This window comes from Lissotriton helveticus, chromosome 5_1 (assembly GCF_964261635.1).
Source record: "Lissotriton helveticus chromosome 5_1, aLisHel1.1, whole genome shotgun sequence".
Classification (NCBI taxonomy): domain Eukaryota; kingdom Metazoa; phylum Chordata; class Amphibia; order Caudata; family Salamandridae; genus Lissotriton; species Lissotriton helveticus.
In genome coordinates this window covers 138,276,435-138,298,926 of record NC_136065.1, presented here as the reverse complement: position 1 = coordinate 138,298,926, position 22,492 = coordinate 138,276,435, and the positions used below count along the sequence as shown (strand labels likewise).

The 22,492-nt window shown below is 46.2% G+C and overlaps 1 protein-coding gene across 1 annotated transcript in view; it reads left to right on the top strand.

Moving 5' to 3' along the window:
- Nucleotides 1–22,492, top strand: part of QSOX2 (quiescin sulfhydryl oxidase 2) — a 284,089-nt gene that overhangs the window by 170,278 nt on the left and 91,319 nt on the right. Inside the window, exon 7 of the mRNA XM_078641895.1 lies at nucleotides 14,455–14,598. Coding sequence (XP_078498021.1) covers nucleotides 14,455–14,598 — 144 coding nt within the window. The remainder of the gene's footprint in view (nucleotides 1–14,454; nucleotides 14,599–22,492) is intronic.

Here is a 22,492-nt window from a genome sequence, read left to right as displayed (position 1 = left end):
TATCCTGCTGGGCGAAGCGGGATCCCTCACTCGAAGAATGAGATGGTATGTAGGGGGGGGTTGCGATGCAAGCCTCCACTACTGCATTCACATCTGTTGTGACTCGCAAAATAAACAATGACGCTAACATTTGTGGGCAGTGGGATAAATGTTTACATTCTTAAGGAAAAGCCACACTTGAAAATGATCCTTTACCTAAGAATTGGTCAAACTCCAGGAAACCTCCTCAAAAGCGCATTTTGTGATCCACAGCTCAGGGGCGGCCTTAGGCATGTGCAAGCTGTGCACCTGCACAGGGCCACCAAACCCCAGGGGCCACCACTCCAATATATATCCTTAATATAATAATCCTCTGAGGATGGATACATATTTGTGTGGGGGCCCCTGGCAGGAATTTGGCAGCCTCCGGCTCTGTTCCAGCCCTGCCAAGTATCACGCATCAGGCGTGATACTAACGCATTTGTGTGCAGTGGTCCGCATCACCGCACAAAAATGCAGGGTCACGCATTTGTAGCGCCTTCTTGAACCACCGCCGGTGCAAGGAAGTCAATGTCCTGGCCAAACACATTAAGAACGCAGCGCGGATCGCATGCTTCTCAGCTGGCAGACTTTGCGATTGAAGTAGTGTGCAAAGTCTATTGCTGAATGGCAGGTCAGGAGTATGCGCCCGACCTGGTTGCTCATTGCTGCAGCTTTCATTATTAGCACAGCTGCTGCGTGCCGGCCGGGGGTACAGCATTCACATGACCTGGTGAGGTCGGTCACGTGATTGCAACAGTGTATCCGTCTCTGGGCGCGGGAATCAGTAGTTACGTTTTATTGGTTTGCCGCTGCCCGCCACGGCGCAATAATTCTTTTAGCACCTCCTCGATCATGCGCGCAAACACCGCCTTTCACTGGTCAGTCATGGCCGAGGCATAACTTGAAGCAGGATCGGATGAATATTATAAAAGATCCGGTACAGCTGAGGTGAGGAGTACCCCGCCGCTCGGACCACCGCATGCGTGTCTCGGCCTCTGTGAAGCTGACCCGTGCTACTAGCGTTAGTGGTGCCTGCTGACTCGCCGTTCTGACCCTGCTGCTCGCCACTTTCGGCCTGCTAGGTACTCCGTGCAGAGATATAATCGTTGGTACGTGGCCCAGGGGTTAACCAACTCTGGGACGAGGGGCTGCTGCCTGTAACTGTGACAGTTTGTACCAGCCCGGGGGGAAGGCGCCTGTTGCTGCTGGACCGTCTCCGCTCGTCGCATGCCTCAAACAGAAGTAAGTGTAAAATTAAACATCACTTATACCTCTGACATCATTAAACAATCGGTGCTCATAAAATTGATGTCCCTTTGCTCCTTAGATTTACAGCAGCCGAGTATCAAGAAAGGTCTTGCTTTTTATTTTACGTTTGTCAGAGCAAGAGAAATTAAAGCGGAACGCCTGTTCAAAATATCAATGTAAGTCTGCATTCAGTGCCCCATCGAACGATGTTGGGTGCTTTCAAATGAGAACATCAGATCTTTAAAACAGTCCCCACCCGCCTCCTTCTCTCCCCGCCCACACTATAGCAGTCATTTTGTTATTTTCTTTGCTTGAGGTGAGAAAGTGGCAGGCACACTTCGCCGGTTTCTGAACACATAATCTGACCCTGCTAAACTGACTTTGCTGAAATCTACACTAACGTTCCTTTGTTTCCAGTGACGCGGTGCACACTCTCAATGAGAGTAGTGCAGATTCCAGTGAGTCCTCGTTTTGTTTAACAATCAGCTTAGAAGGGAACTGGGTGCTTCAGTTTCTGGTGCTTTCAGCAGTTGTAACATCTTCTTAGAGTACCTTGTTGCTCAAATTGGTGCAATTATTTATATATATATATATTTTTTTTCAAGGTCTACTTGCATGATTTGGCTTGCGAGAAATTGTCACACATAGTCATTGAAATGTCACACCAGCCGGGACGCCGAGGGACCCGATCTAGGTTCCGGCAGAGGACTCGCATTGATCAAATTGATAACGAGAGACCCCCCCCCCCCCCCCCCCCAACGCCCCGATTCTCTGGAACCGAATATTATAGCGAAGTTTTTTCTCGCTAAACCAGTGAGTGTCTGTAAGTATACAGACCCCCCTTTTTTTACCTTCACTTTTCCACACACCTTAGCGCGTGTGTAGGAGACTATCACCCGTGGCACACCCTTTTGCCACTCACATCACATTCTGGTCCTGACGAAAGTCCCACTTAACTCCTACAGGGACTGAAACATGTAGACCGTTAACACATAGACAACCAATAGCAAAATCTTGGCTATTAAAGGTTGCATCACATATTTTATTAAAATACCCTGGGCCGCCAAGAATAAATTTATAGGTAAGGATTCTCAGAGGTATATTTTAACACACCTTCATCTACATCACACTATTGCACGACACCCGCTCCGCTGTAGTCAGGCGTTGAAGCACAACCAGGCGGCACTCGGCTGCCTGGTTGGACCCCGATGATGAAGCATGACACCAACCAGGTTGGTGTGTGAGGGGTTTATTAACAATACTAATTGAGTCCCGCCACCAGGCCATTTGCCATAAGTGACCAAGTGACCAAACACAGTGGGCCAGTCCACATTGATTCTATATATTACATTTGGGGACAGGACGCGCCCCTAAAAACCCTAGCTCGCTCTTGTGATTAATCTTATGCTTTCAAATGAGAACATCAGATCTTTAAAACAGTCCCCACCCGCCTCCTTCTCTCCCCGCCCCCACTATAGCAGTCATTTTGTTATTTTCTTTGCTTGAGGTGAGAAAGTGGCAGGCACACTTCGCCGGTTTCTGAACACATAATCTGACCCTGCTAAACTGACTTTGCTGAAATCTACACTAACGTTCCTTTGTTTCCAGTGACGCGGTGCACACTCTCAATGAGAGTAATGCAGATTCCAGTGAGTCCTCGTTTTGTTTAACAATCAGCTTAGAAGGGAACTGGGTGCTTCAGTTTCTGGTGCTTTCAGCAGTTGTAACCTCTTCTTAGAGTACCTTGTTTCTCAAATTGGTGCAATTAGTTATATATTTTTTTTTCAAGGTCTACTTGCATGATTTGGCTTGCGAGAAATTGTCACACATAGTCATTGAAATGTCACTCATAATTCTACTGAAATTATGAAAATGTCACACATTGCAATTCGAAACCTTGGCAGCTATGCTGTTCCACTTCCTAACACCCTGACCCCCCCCCCCTCCTGAGCTCCTGGGGGCTCCACCCCGCCCGGACCCCCCCCTTCCGGGGCCCCCCACCTACGCTCCCTGCCCAGGGCTGCCATGAGCCTAGAGCCGCCCCTGCACAGCTCAGCCAGACATCCTGTAAAGGCGGGACATTCTGCAGCCACTGGAGCTTTACCTGTTCACTGTGTATCCCGATCAGTGTTGAGTGCATGACACAAAGCTTTTCTTCTTTCTCCTGCACATTTTAAAAGTGGGTTTGTGCCCTCGAAAGCCCCGCCGCTGAGGCTACTTCTGGCTTCAATCCATCCGTTCCTTGGCATTAAGGTTACTGCTGGCCTTTAAATATAGACCTGAAGATGAAGTTAGCACGTTTAATAGTTTTGACAAGTTTGACTCTAACTGGCTCGTGTTTCTTCTACTGGTGAGTTTCCTAAATACGAATCTCATACACTGAATCAGTCATGCAGGGTGTACACAGTCCCTTTTTCATTTATAGCACTTTATAATGCTGTGCACCAGTTTCAAATTGTATGCAAGTATCAACTAGTTTACAGGCGTCCCTAATGTTTGCAACTAGGTGAACTAAGGCGCGGGGTTTTAACCCTTTTGCCGACACACCATGCTATTTGTAAGCTACACTAATATTTCTTTTGTCACGTCGAGTATTTCGGTGTCTCAAAGAATGAAAAGCCTCTAAACTGGCGTAACTTCTGCGACCTCCGTGCAGGGTTCAGTAAATTGCTCAGTCAGAGGGGAAGTGCACACTGTCAGAAGCACAAGTGTTACCTGATTTGACCAGTAGGTGAGCGCTTGATACACTGGGGAAACTTGATCTGCAGCTCAGGCAACCAACGACATGATCCGGTCTTTGTTTGGTTTTATAGACCTAAATAATTCTCTATGGTGGCACTTTTTCTTTTTCATCAACACAAAGTATATCTACCTATATGCAAGTTGCCTGTATACTTATTTTTTGTAAAGAGCTAAAACTCTCTCATATAATAAAACTGAGTCTCTCCACATGACTCATTTTCGTTATTAATTTTATTCATATTTCCTCATTTAAACAAGCACTGGCGTTGCCAATAGGTCTCGCAGTAGGAAAGTTGGAGCGATTACAATTGCAAATGACCATGCCTTTTATTTTTGTTTTCATTTTAAAAACATAAAGGGCTTTGTCATTTACAAAAGCTCCAACTTTCCTACTGCGAGACCTATTGGCAACGCCAGTGCTTGTTTATTCTTGACCACTCCGTGTCATGTCTGCTAGGCCGCTCACACACTCCGCACCATACCTCTGTAAATCTGCATTTACAATGGATAAGCACCAACATGGCAATTGTCAGACTTTCTCTGGGCTCTTCTACACTACTGTCACAAACCTAGGTGGCATAATGCTTTGCAGTATACAAAGAACAGCAAGCATTGCAAATTACAAAAGTCTGGCTTGTATCTTAAAATGCCTCTTCAGTCACTGTTGTACTCCGCATACATGCACTCTGTCACTCCTTTTGGCACTTATGCATCAAACCACTGATTTATTCTTGAATTCCCTCAGTCACTCATCCATTGCTGGGGCGGTTATTAAATTGTTCCTTGTAATATTAGCTGAGATCCTATTAACAGCATGAGCATAGTTCACACTGACGATTTACATGTATGCATTAGTGGTGCAGCAGGCGCAGTGCCACTAAGACGCATAGGGGTAAGGGGCCTGGCCAACAGTATTTTAAGTAAAGCTAATGTTTTAATGTACATCTTTTTTTGGTGATGTATTTTACGGCTTTTGACGGAGTTTCCTGGGTCCGTTCTCTTTGTAAAATATAGGCAAACATGAAATTTGTATTTATCTTGACGACTACAAAGTAATAGCATTTTCCGTGCATTTAAACGTATGCGAAGGGGGAGTTGTGTATTTACCCCTTACTTCAGCAGTGACTTCCATTTTTTTTTCCGGAGCTTAGCTTCCTGCTGTTAGTTGATTTGCATCTCACAGATGCTGCCAGGCAACAGATTACAATCTTTACGACGCAGCTTAAAGCACTAAAGTATCCTGTTCTTGTTTCGTTTCCAACTGGTGAAAACATGTGATGTTTCACACACTTGCAGGCTTTCGGTCTGTGTTTTTTGTCTGAACTAAATGGATAGCTTAGCCCAGTTACAAAATGAACGTACGCAAATTTGTTTATTTAAATTGTTTAAAGCTTATAGCGTAAAACATATTGTTTTTTCTGAACACAAAACTGCTTTTTTTCTTTCTTTACACGTTTAAACAAGCACTGGTCTGAGAAGAGCCCGTGAGTTGTGAGCATGTATTGGCAACATTACCGGAACTTACAAGCCTTGCAATTCACGAGCTGTGTTAGAATGTGTGAGCGGGGTCTATAAAGGGGGATATTATTTAACTCTCTCACTCAGTGTCACAGCGCCCAGAGGTGTTGGTAGCTCACTCGGCGCAGACCCTGAGACAGCGAGGCCTCCACCCTCACAAGTACCTTCGGAGACGGGTAGTGCAGCACCTCATAGTTCAAAAGGCATTTAAACCATGCTCCTAAAAAACAAGGTGTTTAATGCCGGTAACCTTCGACTTTCTCAAAATGTTACGCCTAAATCCAGTTGCGCATTCTAACCCTAAGAAGTTGCTTTGAAAATGAGTACATTTGCTCAACAATAACACAAAAGTTAGATAAAAGAGCCAGTCCTTTTTGTGATAACTGCACACTCGGCCAAATGTAGTGTGCAAGCAGTCCGAGAGTGCCTTCGCCGCCCCGCAGTTGGGAAGGGAGCGCTATATGAATCTTGCCGATGTGTCCTTTGCGATTAATCACTTGCATGCCTGGTATCAAATTGGGGCGGATAATTCACAAAATAATTCAGACCATGACCGCGCACCTCAGCCCGCAATGCTCAATTGTATGACGGTATTTTGCTGCAAGAAATGAAGGCAGGAACCACGCACATAATCTGTTCATTTTTCTCCCGGGGTCGTGCACATGCTTCCTTGACAGATTTGTGTTGCTGATGGAAATGAGTAGAGGTATCTGGGTGTTTCTAATAGCGCTACAACAGATGGCTAAACAGATACCATTTTAAACGACAAAAAAAGTAAACCAGACACGAGGGCGACAGAGCGAGTTTAAATAGCATCAGGGTGGGTAGGGACTGGGAGACAGAAGGAGGTGGGGGCAGGATGAAGGGTTAAGGGGTAGGGAGAGACGGCACAGGCTGGGCAGGCTTAACAAGACGGAGGGAAGAGAGGGGAGGGGGGAGGAGAAAGGCGACACTGCGGGAAGGGGCAGGCAGGATGACTCAGGGGAGGGGGCGGAGCAGGGCAGAGCGGCATGTGGGTGTGAAGAACCGGGCCTTTGAAGTGAAGCTAAGCTTCACTTCAAAGGTGTCGGAGGAATGCGGGCGGCTGTGCACGCGCTTTTAAGCTCAATGCACATGCGCATTGAGCTTAAAAGTCACGGGCACTGCAAGGAATCGCCACGATTCCTTGCAAGTTAGATAAAGTCTGGATGAGCCCCTATAGTCTCGCTTGCTCGATGCGCATGCGCATCGACAGGCGAGACCTAAAAACTAAGTATAGATTGTAAAACATAAGCAAGCATCTATGCTGACTAAGCTGGTTTCGTTTATCCCTTAAAAAAAAATGCTAAAAATCATGTCTTCAGTCTTATACCGAAGAAAAGCTGCTTCCTCATTTTAAGTTCGCCCAGGAATGCGGCTTCTTGGCGGTGGGCACTACCATTTTCAAATCCTACTGATTTTCCCAGTTTGAATCAGCCAAGAGTAGCCTTATTTTTCACAACAATTTGCCAGAGTTTAGGCTGTATGTTGCGATGTTTATATTTCTTTCACAGCTTTTCTGCTTTATAATTCTTATTTCTGGTGAATTTATTAGACAAACGAGTGTAGGAGCGACATCAACAGACATTGGCTAGGCTTGTGAGATCCAAGTTCATTTTAGGGCTACAAGTTTATCCACCCACGTGGATGGAGACCAGTTTAACACGTGCGCCCTGGAAGGGCTCTGGCCCCATCCAAATAATGTCTGGTCCACTCTGGTACCCCAAAGAGGTATCTCAGGCTTTTCCATCTTTGCCCTCTACCCTCATTATTGATGGAGGCTCAAGATATTGATCCTTTGCAGGGCTCAAAAAATCCAAAATATGGTACTAGTCCTGCAGGACTAGTACCTTACAAAATGTCCTCGACCTAATTGCAACCTACTTGACCTCCGTCGAGCAAATGTGACAAGATAACAAGATTTAAAGCCATCTTTATTGGTCATTAACCCCTTGCATGCTCATGACGGAACGGTTCCGTCATCAGCGTCGGTGCTCCGGTGCTGATGACGGAACATTTCCGTCATGAGTCAATGTGATTTATGACCCGTCAGCACTGCAGCGAAATTCGCGCAGCACTGAAGGGGTTAACTTTGTGAGCAATAAAAATGCCTTTAAATCTTGTTATCTTGTCACATTTGCTCCGTTTTCTTAGACCGAGGACAAAAATTGGTTTGTTTTCCTACTTGCCAGAAAGGGCGAGTAGGACCTAAAAACAGCTCGACCTTGTTGAGCGAGTGGTCGAATGGAATTTTCGAGCCCTGATTGGTAGCTGGACATTTCATGACATTGAGCATCAGTGTCAAGTAAGGACAGTGACATTGGGAAGAATCTCTCTTTATCGGAGGATTGAGGTCCACTGTTTAAAAGAGATGAGAAGACCATCTCACGGGTGGGCCACGCAGAAATTGCTGCAAGAGGTTTGCGCATTCAAGAGGACTGTGCAGCCATGTGTGCCCGGATGCTATAATGGACGCTATATATGTATACAAACCATGACTTCATGAAGTTTATGGAATCATGAGGGACATAACAACAGGTATCAGATGATGTCAGGAGAGACTTGGACAGCTCTAGAATCTCGAGTGTGTTTTCAGTCCTGGGCACATGTTGAAATTATGTTGCGAGGTCCATGGAGTCAATGACATGTGCTACACTACTTGAAGCCAGACTTTAAATTCTTTTTTTTTTGTTTTATTTATGAAAAATAATTATGAGAAACAATCTGGCTGAATTCACAATTATCGTTCATGACAATGCAGTTTTAGACATTGTAATCGATGCATTACACTTCGAGGTAACTGGTGCGACTGCCAACGTTTCAGATATCAGGGTGATGTTATGAACATTAGACTGTACATATTTACCATATAGTAGAGGCGTTAATAGGACTATACAATAAGAAATAACTTGTAATAAATCCAGCCTAATTCTGTGTCATGTGAAAGCATATCTGTGTGCCATTACTATGTTAGCGCTGGTGAAAAACATCATAGTTTGGGCATGTCCAGACCTCCCCCAAGCCCGCCCCGCCACCCCTCCCAGTTCCACCCTCTGATTCTTCCGTCTCTTTGCCAACCAAATAGTCCTGGTATGGTCCCCAATAATTCGTAGGGTGGCTCTGGAGAGGGTTCAACTTGTTGTAGACTACTGATTGCGTGTTACAATAGAGCATATCTGCGTGCCACTCCTTGGGAGATGGTAATGGTCCCCGAGCTCATCTCATTGCTACTCTGCAACGAGCCAGTAGCAGGGCGATGGCAACTAGTTTGTGAACCTTTCAGTCAGCTTCTCGATCGTAGCCAAACAATGCTAGCATCGGAGCAAACGCTACTGATGCACCAGGCTTTATATGCTTATCGTCAAGATAGCTAAGCCCACTAGTAACACTATATGAGCTATGTCTTTACCAGATCCAAATTACCGTCTGGATGGGCGTAACATTTCAGTAATGCAAAATACAGTATGGTTTTAGGATGTCTACAATTTGGAGTCTTATGGGGCAGTCATGAATTCATGAAGTCCCTCTTCCATAAAGGACCAGAGCGTGCGTGATTCCCAATTTCTGGAGGATCCTTAAAGCGTGTTCTGCTGACCACTCGATACTTTGCTGCTCCAGCTCAGTGTGGCTTACTCCATGCAACCTATGAATGACTAAGAGAGCCAGCTGACTCCTAGGTTGCATAGTCTCTGTGTGGACTAGCTCTAGTGGGACACTGCCCACCTGTGGTCTCTGCAGGTGATGGTAACTTGGCAGCATTCTAAAACAAGCTGTATCCGTTCCCCCACCAGAAAAAATATGGGACCCTTGGTGAAGTTTCCTTGGATCTGGAGGAGTGTTGTCCTTGTATAAATTCCCTCGAAAGTGTATTATCCTCTTCCTGTTTGTATTTTTAACGCTATGCTATCAGGCGGAAGCTCTCCCTTATACAGAAAATACTTTCCATCACTTCTGACTCTGTACAACTTGTTGATCAAGCTTAAATTCACTCTTTAGTATCCTGGTAAGAACTCTAGGTGCTGTTTCTTTGATCAAGGGATACTCTAGTTCAAACGAAGGCACAGAAGAGCAGTTTTTCTGGAGACCCCTCTGATATCAGGAAAGCCAGGTGCAGTCTGCTACTACATCTCAGCACTACCGGCTTTGCTGGTGAAAGTTAGTGCCAAGTTTCTTCTGAGAATTGTCATTCTATGCAAATTGACTGAATGAAAAAAACTCACTTTAGGATTAATTAACCATGCCCTTCACCACTGCAGACGAGCAACAGAAACTGCAGCTCACTCTGTTGTTCCCAGAGATGGAAAAGAATCCCGCAGTTTTCTTTTGAATACACACCAAAGAAGGATTTAGGACAAATAATGAACTGGCAGGTGACAAGGGATTAAGTGAAAACCCTTAGGATGCAGGCTTCTTGCCTCTACTGTCTTTTTCAGTCTATGTATGCTTATTAATCTCCCTGTAGATCTTCTTTCCACAAGTTCTTGACTCCGTAGCCCATAGAGCAAGTTTTTTTCTACAAATGTTGCAGATGTGAGGCCAACTCGGAGAGGTATTCAAATCCAGAACGTAGGGCAGTATTTCTTCATTCATGAATTATAAACTCCTCGGTCTGTAGAAAGTGGCTTTACAAGTATTAGTAGCTTTTTCCACTTAGGCTGCAGTCTACCTTTTGCAAATCTGTGGGTTCATGGCTGTGGCCACGAATCTCTGGAACATGTAGATAAATGTCTGCCTGCTCTAGGGTCATCAGATTGTAGCAGTCCTTTGAGGATCTCTGTTGGTCCTGAGTGTCCTGCAGTTGCAGGTCAGCTAAAATTATTTCTCTTGTCCACACTCTGCTGTCTGGCTAGTACAGTGTATCCTGTAGCATAGGTTTGCAGAGTTGTTGGATTCAGTAGAAATCCTCTACTAGATGTCGAGATAGGCTCCCACTCGTAAGCGTCGTACCACTTAGTTTTACTGCTCGACTCCTTAATATGTTCAACTTGAGCATCTGCACCTCTGTACAGGCTGTTGGAAACTTTCCGGAGGCAATACGTTGATGGTTCGTGTGTGATTCTGAATGCGGTATCGGTCTTCGATGTTTCATCCGTCTTCGATTCTTCTTCTTTGAGCATTACCAGCTTCCTTGTCATCTTGACTAAATTGACCTTCAGTGTCCTTCTTTCCATGACCGTTTATAAGCCCACTAACACAGCATGATAAGAAGATCCAATCTGAGCCTCTTTTCCTCTTTACAATGTTTCCAGTGGAAAAAGAGGTTCAATCAAACGACAGGAGGTTTTTATGCCGCTTTGAAGATATCCGCCCCACCAGAGATTTGCGCATTGTTTTTTCAATCCAGTGGGCCCTGCTGTCTTCCCCGTTGAGAAATCGGATCACCTAATGGTTATTACATCAGACGGGAGACCCATTGACGTACAAGTTCTAGGTTCATATAAATCCACAGGCATAAGGCACAGGGTTTGTTTGCCTTTCTAAATTTTTATCGGATTTAAAAGTATACTTAAATGTTGGCCTTTCTTTTTCTCTCTTCACTTCTCTACAAAAGGCAAATCACTTCAAATTTGATGTCGCGGAGCACTAGCTGCTAAAAATCAAAAGGTAAAAACAATTCTTTAATGAAGAATTATGACCAACACGTCTTCTCAGATGCCACCAGAAGGTCAGTACATCCTTGTTGAAGATGACAACATTGCATTAGGTTTCATGCTGTATTCTCACTTGCTCCTTTGTGGTAGCTCTTTCGTGATTTGCTTCCGCAGCCTTGATACTTTTTGAGATCGACTGCTCCGTTTCCAGTCTGCTGCGCTCGCTCCTTCGACTGCTCGGCCTTGCATGGCCTTCCTCATTTCTCTGAGTCTTGATAGTGTGACCTGCAAGGCCCACACTCTCCTCTTTTCACTCACCGGTTTGCCTTTGCCCAGGCACTTCTTTTCCCCCCGAGAGGTCATGGGAGCTCTCCTGTCCTTCTGCAGGGGAGTTCCTCTGTAGATAAGGAGTACCTCTCCAGACTACTCATTATCCTTGCAAGTACAGTCAAGGTGCTAGGAGTCTGCTGTGAGCTCAGGTGAGTCGAGTGGGTGTGGTGCGAGCCAGAAATAACAATATAGGACGGGACGCAACCTGTGAACTGAGCTTGAGAGATGAACATATTGCTCAAGGAACAGGTTTATTCACCTGTGTCATCTCAGGGATTGCTCAGCTGTCCTAGACCTTGTCCCATAGTCTGGCGTATTTTTCAGTTTGACCTCCTTTGGAGTATCTTCCCACCCTTGAGACCATTACTCTCAATATACTAAATATTTCCCAGTGACTTAACAATGTCACTTACCTTGCAAATCTTCCTTAACCCTCAGAAACCTGTGATCGCCCCTTATAAATCACTTACTGCACCCCTTGGAGATGCAGCACGACATTCAGATATCTGATGTTTGATGTTACGTGAGAGGTGGCTCTCTGGTCCATTGCCAATGTTGGCACCTTCTGGGCCAGTTGAAGGCCTGCTGTCTGGAGTAAAACACTGTGGGATATGTGTAGTTAGGGGGAAGAAGGGTTGGTTCTGATGTGTAGAGCAAAGGGTTGTCAGGTACCAGATACTTAGACACTCTTTGATCTAAAGTCTTCTTGAATTTTGTGGCTTGGAGGTTGTAAGATATGTGTAAAGTTAGCTCTGCTGCATGCGGTCTACACCTGTGCACTCCTTTGTTCTATGATTGTGATGCTCAAGCCTGCAGAGTCATTTCTCTGGGGGTGGGTCACCTACCCAAGCCAGGGTCAACAAAGTCAGAGTCTGTAGGTCTTTGTGGCTAGCGATATAGATGCACTGACAAGGGTTTCGCACTGTCACATCTGTGTAGTGGTTTGTCTGGGCCCTGTTCTCTGGGACTGCTTTGTTGGCTGACACCTTTTGTAGGTTTGGTGACCCATGCGTAACAGATAGTTAGTAGATTCTCTTCTGAGCCTGACAAGTTTGCACAGAATGAGTGATGGCTCTGCTGTCTGTCACTACAGCCAATGAGGCCTTTGCCACATCAGTGTCTCGCTCCGGAGAGGGGTGGGGGACTGGTGCAGGCTTTCGAGTGTAGGGGTTGACTTAGTTGGGACATGGTCCACAGCGCACACAAAGTTGTTATACATTTGCACAAGGGGTAAGTGTAACTCGTGTAATTCCACGTAGTGCAATCACAATCAATTACCCAGTAATTCCACAGAATTATGCAAGAAGAGTAATTCTGTGTTAAACGCTATGTCTTAGCACAAAAATGGCCCCTTGTGTCTAGAATGAATGATTAAGAAATAGCGCTAAATGCAACAGAAACAAATAGTGTGCGCAAGCAGCCGCTCGCACTCTCCAAAGGTGCTCTTGGTATAGAATTTTCCACAACTTATTCTTGATGTTTAGCACTATTTTCTTTGCACAAAGTGTACTCTTGCGTCCAATGGGGACGTGATAAATGCATTTTGTGCTAAGAAACAGCACGAAGTGAAGTTAAATTCTATTAACGTTTTAAAAATGCAATCAAATACATGATTGCCAAACATACTATTCTGGTCAGGCAGGTCTTACTAACGTTTAAAAGTATCCACACTGTGAATGTTAAAAATGGGGGTGAGGGTTTTGAAGAATATTTGGAGTCCCTTTCCTTTTGACACCTGCCCCCCAGTTTGTAGACTCCATCTTGAGGGCGTTGCATGAAGGCCTGGGTCTGTTTCTTCACAGCCCATGACTTTCTGCCAACTGACCTGTTGCTGCTGCTTATGGGGCAAGGTACGTACAGCACTGATACACCTGCAGCCAGGGCACAAGTCCTGAAAAAAGAAGTGGGGGGACGACGTCACCAGAAGTGACGTCACAAAGGGTGCCGAGCTCCTAGTCCCAGAGAGGCCAAAGAGTGAAGTCCAGCTGTTTGGCAGGGGGGATGGCGTCCCCCCGGTAAAATAAGCGGGGGGACGCCATCCACCCGCGTGGTACCCTGCCTCGAGCCCTGCCTGCAGCCCAAGGCCGGGTGTCCGGCGGCACCAATCCCTGGTCTTACCTACCGTGACGTCGTATCCAGTGCTTTATCGGAGCTAAAGGACCGATTTCATTTCTGTTTTAGATGTGAAGTACTTCCATTGTTTGCGTTTGTTTTACTTACCTGGCATTCCATTCAGCATCATGAGTGTGTTAAAGAAGTTAATGCAACCGCTTCTGGTTCCCAGTCTGGGTGCCAGAGAGACAGCAGAATGTATTCTACTTAGAGACACTGCCTCCATCATGAGTCCGACCAAATAAACAGCCTACAACTCCCACAATGCAGCATTCTGCGCCTGTGACGCGCCTTGGCTGCACTGTAGTGACAACTCCGCCTTTCCCTGTATGTGAGGATACACCTTGGGAATTCGTCTGCAACACTGCTGCGTGTGACCTTAAAAAACATTTTTAATTTTCTATTTTGTAAAATATTTATTTGTATGAAAATATCACAAGAGAAAAATAAATAACATGGAAATATAGCCAGGACGAAGATATTCGTTGTTCATGAATTTATTGAAGATAGTAAGATACCCATTACCGGGATCTGTTGTTGCAGGTAAGTAACTTCCAATTCTAAGTGTTGAAAGATAGTTGAAATGTATTTTGCCTGTTTGTAATTTGCGTAACGTTATCCACCGCGACAGAGAGTACGCACACCTTGTAGTAGTAGTTCTCTGTACCTAGATGATAGCAGCAGGTCGTGAAAGACACCGCATATTTCTTCGCAGGTTTCGATATTTGCTCGGCTGGCGGCCGCTTGTTCGAGGGATTTTCAAGGCAGAGTTTTATTCCTGCTTCCCTGATCTGAATAAGATTGAGTCGCGAGAGCCTGACGTGTTCAACCCCTGCTTGAAGTTTTAACCCGTGTGTTTGTTTTTCCCCCACAGCGTGAACCCCCTCCGGACGGTGTTTTCCTCCCATTTAAAGTCCCTGCCAGGTGTTAAGAAGAGGCAGCCATCACAGCCAGAGCTGCCAGTCAAGCAGAAAATAGAAGAAAAGAGTGAAGTCCGAGGCGTGGACGCACATGATCCGTAAGCTTTGCTGTGGGGGGGGGGTCTGTGAATTGTTTATCATGACCGTAGTGCAGAAAGTTAGGGGCTAGCATGCAGAAGAGTCCCTTTAAATATGCAGTTGTAGCGCCTAATTAGTCATGCAGCGAATTCTCTGCTTTCATGCGCTGTTCTCTGCTGCCATCTTGTGGCAAAGAGTTGTGCATTCAGCTTTCTTGAATTTATGGTACAGAAAAGTTTGCAGTGTTAGACCGCATCATCAAAGTGTTCTTTATCAGTTAGTTCATCGTGGGGTAGTTCCAACCGCAGGGCTAGTGGGGGTTCCTAGCTCACTGAAGATGCAGCCAAAGATTAAAGCACGAGAAAAGGTTAAGTGAGACTGATGCCTCTCTGGGGTTAGCCAACTCCAGTGTTAAAGCATGCGGTATCTGAGGCAGCAGGCCATTTCTTCGACCACACAAACTGCTCATGTAGGGAAGTCAGTGTCGTCATTTCCGTTTCTTGGTGCCACTGTCGGCAACGCCGCCAGTACTCCCAACTCCTCCCTCCCCCAAGAGAACAAGTGACATCTGTGGAGAGAGGTACAGACAGAAAAAATAAAGACTGGAAATATGGATAATTACCAGGGTTGGATTGGGATCAAAAATCGGCCCGGGAACACCCCAAAAAAAGTGGCCCACATTTGCGTATTGCTTTTCCACAAAACACTGCTTCAGCGAACTTTTATGAAAAGAAAAGGGGGTGGGAGGCATGTTTTATTAACTTCACTTAGATTTAAAAAAAAAAAAATGCACGTGTGGCTCACACTGCTGAGCCACACATGAATGCAAGTGAGACCACTTCTGCTCAGGCCCCCTGCCCCAGCTCAATACAACATACATTAATGGGCTGGCCCAGCGAGAGAAAGGAAGTGACACCTCCGCCCATCTGCCTCTAGGAAGGCCACTCGGGCACCCACTGGGCCGCTGGCCGCATCCTAACAGCACAGACAGCCCCTAGGCTGCCCAAAAAAGCAGCCCACAGCTGGAACTCGGGTACCGGCCCTTCGGCCATTTCCCGAGTGCCCGCGTTACCAATCCGACCCTGATTATTACCTGCTGTAGCCTGTACTCTTCCTTCAGGAAGAACACAGCAGACACTTACAAAATGTCAACTTCAGACTGTGTGACTGACAAAGATGTAATGTGTGTATGTATGTGTCTTGTAAAGCGCACTGCTGCTCTGAGGTTCGTGGCGCTGTAGACCGCTGGGGAACCCGTCCTGGCTATCCCTGTGAGATGATCCTTACTGGGTATCTCCAAGGTGAAACCAGGCATCCCCGGCGAATGTGGTGGGCCGTTGTAGAGATGAGGCAAGCTAATGCCCAGAGTTGCCGAGTGTGATCCCTGGTTAGAGTAGGCACCGAGGCGAGAATTATCGAGTCCGCTGACCCTGGTCCACGACCCTGCCGCGTCGGGAATTGAACCCTGGTCCCGGGCCGTTCTCTGCTTCCGGGTCTGCTGCCTCTAACCAGTGAGCCACACCACTCCTCTCCAAAGATATTGCAGCGTCTACTTAGTACGCCGGCAAAGATTCTGAGAATATTTCTGTGCCTCGATCCAAAAGAGTAAAAGCTGCAGCATCTCCATAGTTAAAGCAACTCTCTTACCCTTTGTGTGGATGTGCCTCGGTGTTGCCGCTCCACATACTCTCTAACGCCTTGTTTAATTGTGCCAGAATGGCAGTGGTACACACGTGTGCTTGTGCGAAGCATGCCTATTGTGTTCCCCATCTCGCTTCCAGACATTGCGCACCCTGCCCTTAACCAAAGAGCGTTGCATGGGCGCTACAAGAAATTGCATTTGACTTCATCTTTTGTGACAAAATGAGGTTTAAAAGAGAGAACAAGTGAGTTAGTGATACGCATGGTCTGTTGTGGTGAAAGACTGCTTCTCCTTCCAGACGGTATGTTTCTGATTCCAGGAGTGTTGAGCGGGTTGGTTGTCTGGACCTTATAGGGTGGCAGCACCAAGCCGTTTGTCTGGAAATTTTGATCTCACAATATCAGGTGAAACTTGTCAATTGATGACATGCAACAGCAGACATTTTGCAAAGTTTAACTGGCTGTCATTCGTTGTTGATTCTTGTATTGTAGTGTTGACTGGTACCAATGAAATGAATCACTTGCCCAGACGGTACTAGTGTTTCTGAAAGATAAAAGAATTGTGTAATACTCCTACACAATGTGCTGCATTGCGCCTCATTGTTTGCTTCTTATTGCCACTAACTCAACCCTGATGCATAATTTGGTCCTGCGTTGCTGTATGGTTCCAGAGTCCCTGGAAATATTTTTTGTGTTGCATCAGAGGGATTTATGCTTCCCATTCTAGGATGTGTATGGCTTTGCAGTACTATCGCTGTCTGTGCTATGTCTCCGTCACTTGCCGGATTCCGACAGATTACAGTCTGGGTCTGTTTTGTTAGGCCTTAAGTGTATTTTAATAATTAATAGAGCGATGGGCTATGAAGTTCAATTGGTGTGACCGGAGGTCGTGGCAAAGCATTTAGGTGTATTGTTACATTTTTATTAAGCTTTTTACTCGCAATGAGGCACCGGCGCGCATTTGCGAACCGGTACACCTACTTCTCTACTTTGGATGAAAGAGCCTATGTCACAAACTCTTGATGTTATACATGAGAACCAGAGATGTGCTGCTATCCTCTTTTGTCACTGTGCCTATGTGTGCATTAGAAGAGTACCAAGTGCAAGAAGCATGCTTATGCATTAGATGCTGGTGTCTGGATGGACAGAAAGCGCTTGCGTCCAAGGTGCCTTATGTGCAAATTGTTTGAAGACTCTGTTCAAAGCACTCTGAACAAGCCAGCGGCTGAGCTATGGGGAGTGCACGAAAGAAGTGTGTAGAGAAGTGGATACCTACCAGGTTTGGATAGTCTATCATTCAGTTTAAAGTGCATTGGATATAAGCTTTAATTGTTCATACTCAGTTGTTCTTTTGCCCCATAGAGATTTATTTCCATTGTGAGCTAGCATATCTACTAGTTATGTATTCAGTCTTCAAATTATTTTGACATTAAAATCTGCTGCTCCATAGTTGGTGCGTCTAAGGGTTTTGATCTTATTGATCTCCTCTTCCATCTTGATAAATTCGTCCTTCTGTTTTTCTAGTTTGTAAATTCCTTATACATTTTAAACGTTGCTCTCATGCAGCAAAGTCATGTAGAATTTGAGGACTTCTCTAAAAAAAAAAGTGGCACATGAAGCTGATGAACATGGCACTGGTCACTGGTTGACTTTAAGGAAAATAAACAATGGTTATAATTCTGAGGCTGCATATCCTCTTCAAGGAAGTATTGTATTCCTCCAAGGAATAAGCTGATAAACCATAAACCCCACTCACTGTGCAACTGAGAGGTGTGTCTCATCCTTATGTAAAGCGCTATGGTATTACAATCCCTACTCAGCACCAGGGTATTCAAGTGATCCTTTATTGTAACAACACTTATGGGGCAATTTACAAGGAAGGTAATAAATCTGTAGGCCCTGTATGATGCAAACATGCATAACTTGCTTCAATGCGCAAAGATTAAAATGTACAGCTGTGGGTGCACTTTCGGGTTTTGCCACTGGGCGGCAGAGTACTCACAAAGCTAATAATTGGAAAGAGTCTACAGGACCTCATACAGGGCACGAAATCAAAAGGTTACATTTTCAAAGTTCACTTTTCTTGCATTGATTTATAATAGTTTATTCACCAAAATGTAGAAAACAATGATTTTTAGTCAAGCTTCCAGATTGTGCACCATTAATACCCATCACGTCAAAGTCTTGTCAGCGAAAGTCTCCAATTCGTAGCATTGATCACCTATTTCAACCCCAGGGCTTTTCGATCCGTACGCCTTTTCCTGAAGAAAAAGAAATTAAGCAACTGAAAGATACACAGCGTAAGTCCCCATTAGACAGCCATTCAAAACATTGTTTACTCACCTTAGGAGTTCTATATTTTCAAATCAAGGAAACTAAACATGCAGTTCTGTCATTACTGATCCTAAAATGTCTATAGAACCATAGCACGGGTTGGGTATAATCAATGGCAAACCACAACATCTTCGAGAGACGTGTTGGAATAGCTATATATTGCTTCAAATTGACACCAAATTCATGTTGTAAATAATACCAATCCTGAACGAGGTATAAAATGCATTCAGCATCTGAACACATTCAAGTTATCCATGGTGTGATTGTTCAACTGCTGTTCTTAGTTTGTAGTGATGCGTTTTAATTCGCGATTTATACACTCCCTCTTGGAAAAGATCCCCAACATAAGAAACAAGTTCGCTGTCTTGATGAACAAAGTCGGTAACTGGATGAAAGCCATTTATCTGAAGCTGATACCGGCAAGACAGAAGTACTAATCTTTGGCAAGAACACCTTATCATGGGACTCCCAATTGGTGGCTGGCCGAACTCTGACCGACACCCGTAACCCACGCCATAAACCTTGGAATAATCCTAATCAGAAAACTGGACCTGACTGGACAAATCAGTGCCATCAAAACTGTCACTTATTCTCAAATCACCAGCAAGTTGAACTACGGGAATACCCTGTACGCTGGGGTCACCAAGCAACTCACTAGAACACTACAAACCATCCAAAAATCAGCAGCCAGACTACTCCTGAACCTCCCACACAGAACTCGAATCACATCACACCTCGGAACTATACAGGCTCCTGGTCCACAATGCACTCAATTCAAACTCCTGACACACACCTTCAAGGCACTACACAACTCGGGATCCACCTACCTGAACTGTCTCATCTCCATCCATCAACCACCCACACACCTCTGCTCTGTTAGACTCCTACTCTCACACGTCCCAAACATATATAGACTCCTACTCTCACACGTCCCAAACATACACAGGCCCACATCAGGAGGACCAGCATTCTCTTACATAGATCCTAACTCGTGGAATGACCTCCCACTGCACATCAGAGCCGCCTCCTCTCTCCTTAACCCCACTTGTGCTCATGACGAGCTCAGCTCGTCATGAGCCACGGCGCTCCGGTGCTCATGACGAGCTCTGCTCGTCATGACCGCGCCCGTTAAATGGAACGCTCGCACGCTGGGCTGATTCCCCTGCTGTGCTGAGCGTTCCATGGGAACGGGTGTGGCCATGACGAGCTCATGAGCACCGGGGCGCTGTGCGCGCCACTCCGCCCTCCAGCACAGCGGGGGAAACAGCCCCGCAGTGAAGGGGTTAGATTCTGCAAGAAGATGAAAACTTGATTTTTCAATTAACCAACCTGCCATGAGCAGGGCCGGGTACGCACACCTGCTCAGTACCAGGATACCCTCGCGGGTACTTTAAAAATACACCTTGCATAGCAGGATACATGGAGACCTACCTTTGTTAGTGCTGCCCCTCCATTCGCTTGAATGTAGTGTTTTTACTGTTTTTCTTTGTCTTGCTTTCTGCGTCCTGTGTCTTGAGCCAAGACCATAGTTACATATTTTTTAACGGAAGGAGAAAAAATACTGCATGAGATCTGGTTGTGTGGCTCGAGGGCAGAGACTACCACACTTAATTTGTGAAAACTGTTATTTACTACTGGTCTCCTGGGCCTGCTGTACGTTTTTAACCCTAATCCCAATTACTGAGTATTCCCTTTTAGCACTTCACTCTCAGGATAACTAGGCAGAGCAGTCCAGGTGGTTTTGGTTAGCCACTAGGAAGACAGTAATGTCTCTCAATAAGGTTACCACCTCAATTGGTGCTTTACTTTATTATAATGCCTTGGCGCTAAACCGATTTAGTGTGCAGGATTTTTTCGAGTAAATTATCAGTCCTTATCTTGTAACTTTAGCAAATTCTCTGTAACCTGTCCTCACTTCACGGACTCTTGTAGTTGGACCTCTACCTCCCCTGATGTTCATGTTACTCTACTCTGCCCAGGGGGAGTTGCAGCAGCAGGGTTTGTGCCAGAGACATGCGCTTGTTTCTGGTCTTTCAGCATCTGGCCATTTAAGAGTAACATTCCTGGTCCTTCATCCATGCCTGCTGGTGCACCAGGGCTTCTTCAGATGCCGCTTAATTACAAGGAACTGGTCACGTAGGGCCAGTTCATAACCAGTTCCGGCGGCACTGGTGAGAAGCCAGGGCGTGGCATGTTCAAAACCAGAATAATGCACACCCAGAGTTGAGTCCATCTTCCCGACTTCATGCACACAGGGAGGATGGGGGCAGTCTCGAACTGGGAGCCTCGTTGAGGCGTCTCTGCAGATTTCAGACTGCTCTAAATGAAGGACAGAAGATGGCGTTGCCAGGCGGCCATAGAATGTGACTTCGAAAAGTCCTGGGCAATCAAGTATGACTTGCTTGCTGAGCAGATCTGCAGGAAGAGGTCCCAAAAGAAGTAAAGCGGCTTTGGTCTGTCTGTCTGTCCCTCTAGGGCTTAGACCTGGATGAGGCAGAATGTGTATTCCCTCCTCTAGCTCTCAGACGAGCGACTGGGAACTACAAGGGGAAAGTATACAGATTATCAGGTTTTCAAGGTAACATAGTGGGCTTGGACCACATCCCCCATGTCTGCAGGATGGAAACCACACACGTCATTTGTGAACATTAACTGCACCACGTCCACAAAATCTGTCACAGCCACCCATAGGTATCGGACATTGACGTAGGGTGGGAAGTTATGGACCCGCTGCAGCAAAAGTGTGTGGGTTTTGTAATGGGAGAATGTCTACTCTCCACACTCCAAGGTGAAGAGGTCTACCACTCACTAGAGCCTCGGCTGAGACCATCTTGTGATATTTTGGCCAGGGGGCAGCAACAGTGTACACAGCAGTAGCAGCCCACATTGTGTATACGCCCCAGAACCAGCAGGGCCTTGTGCTCTGATGTCATAAGTTAAAAACTACAGCATTCCCTTAGTGGTCCCACAGAATGTCAGGCCCAGTGAGGGGAGAGCTGGGCAGATGGCACCTGCACAGTGTCGGGGCTTGTGTCCATACCCACGAAATCGAGTGGTCGTTTTTGATGAGCAGATCACGGTCTTGCTTGGAAAAAGCTCAACCAGAGGCTTGAAGACGCTTCCTTGGGGTCTACACGTGGATGAAATGTAAAGTGAAGCAGGCGTCACCCCTGAAGAGAGGCTTGGGCTGGGATAAAACATAGGCCCGGGGACCAAGATAAAAGTGACCCCCGTTAAGAAACCATACAGCTAAAATAGTGACCAACATTTTCTAATCGGGCCAGTTTTGAACAGGCTGTAATAGTGTTAACCCCTTGGCTGCGGCGGTAATCCCGCCGCAGCGCTAGGGGGGCCGCGCGGGAACTGCTCCGTCACGAGCCTCTGGCGCGCTGTGCTTGTGCCCCGCCCGCTCAATAGAACGCGCGTCGGCCAGGCCGTGACGGAACCACTCCGTCACCAGCACAGTGCGTCCGAGGCTGGTGACGGAGTGGTTCCGTCACCAGCATGGAAGGTGTTAAGCAAGGTATGCAAGACCGCGTGGGTTTGTGCTTGCTGCAGGCAATGTTTGTGGTAATATCTGGGAAATCAACAGTAAACACTGGCCCACCTGGCCATAAAACAGGCCCACATACTGTATAAACAATCCGACCCCCACACTGATCTGTGAGACCAGCCCGTCGGACACTGCCTTATTGTCTTCTATAGGCCAGACCGACCCATCCTGAAGGTGCTTGAACACTGATGTCAAACCTGGACCGACTAGCCAAGCTAGGAGCCCCCCCTTTACCAGGGCCTTTGTTCTCCATATGCACCTGGGTGGAAATGCCTGGGTCGGGTCTCAGGATCTGAATATGAAATTCGGGTGAGGAGAAAGGGGCAGGTCCCTCTGTACATGGTCGCTGGTCACAGCACCAGTGCAGGCCGTTACAGGACTTTGGT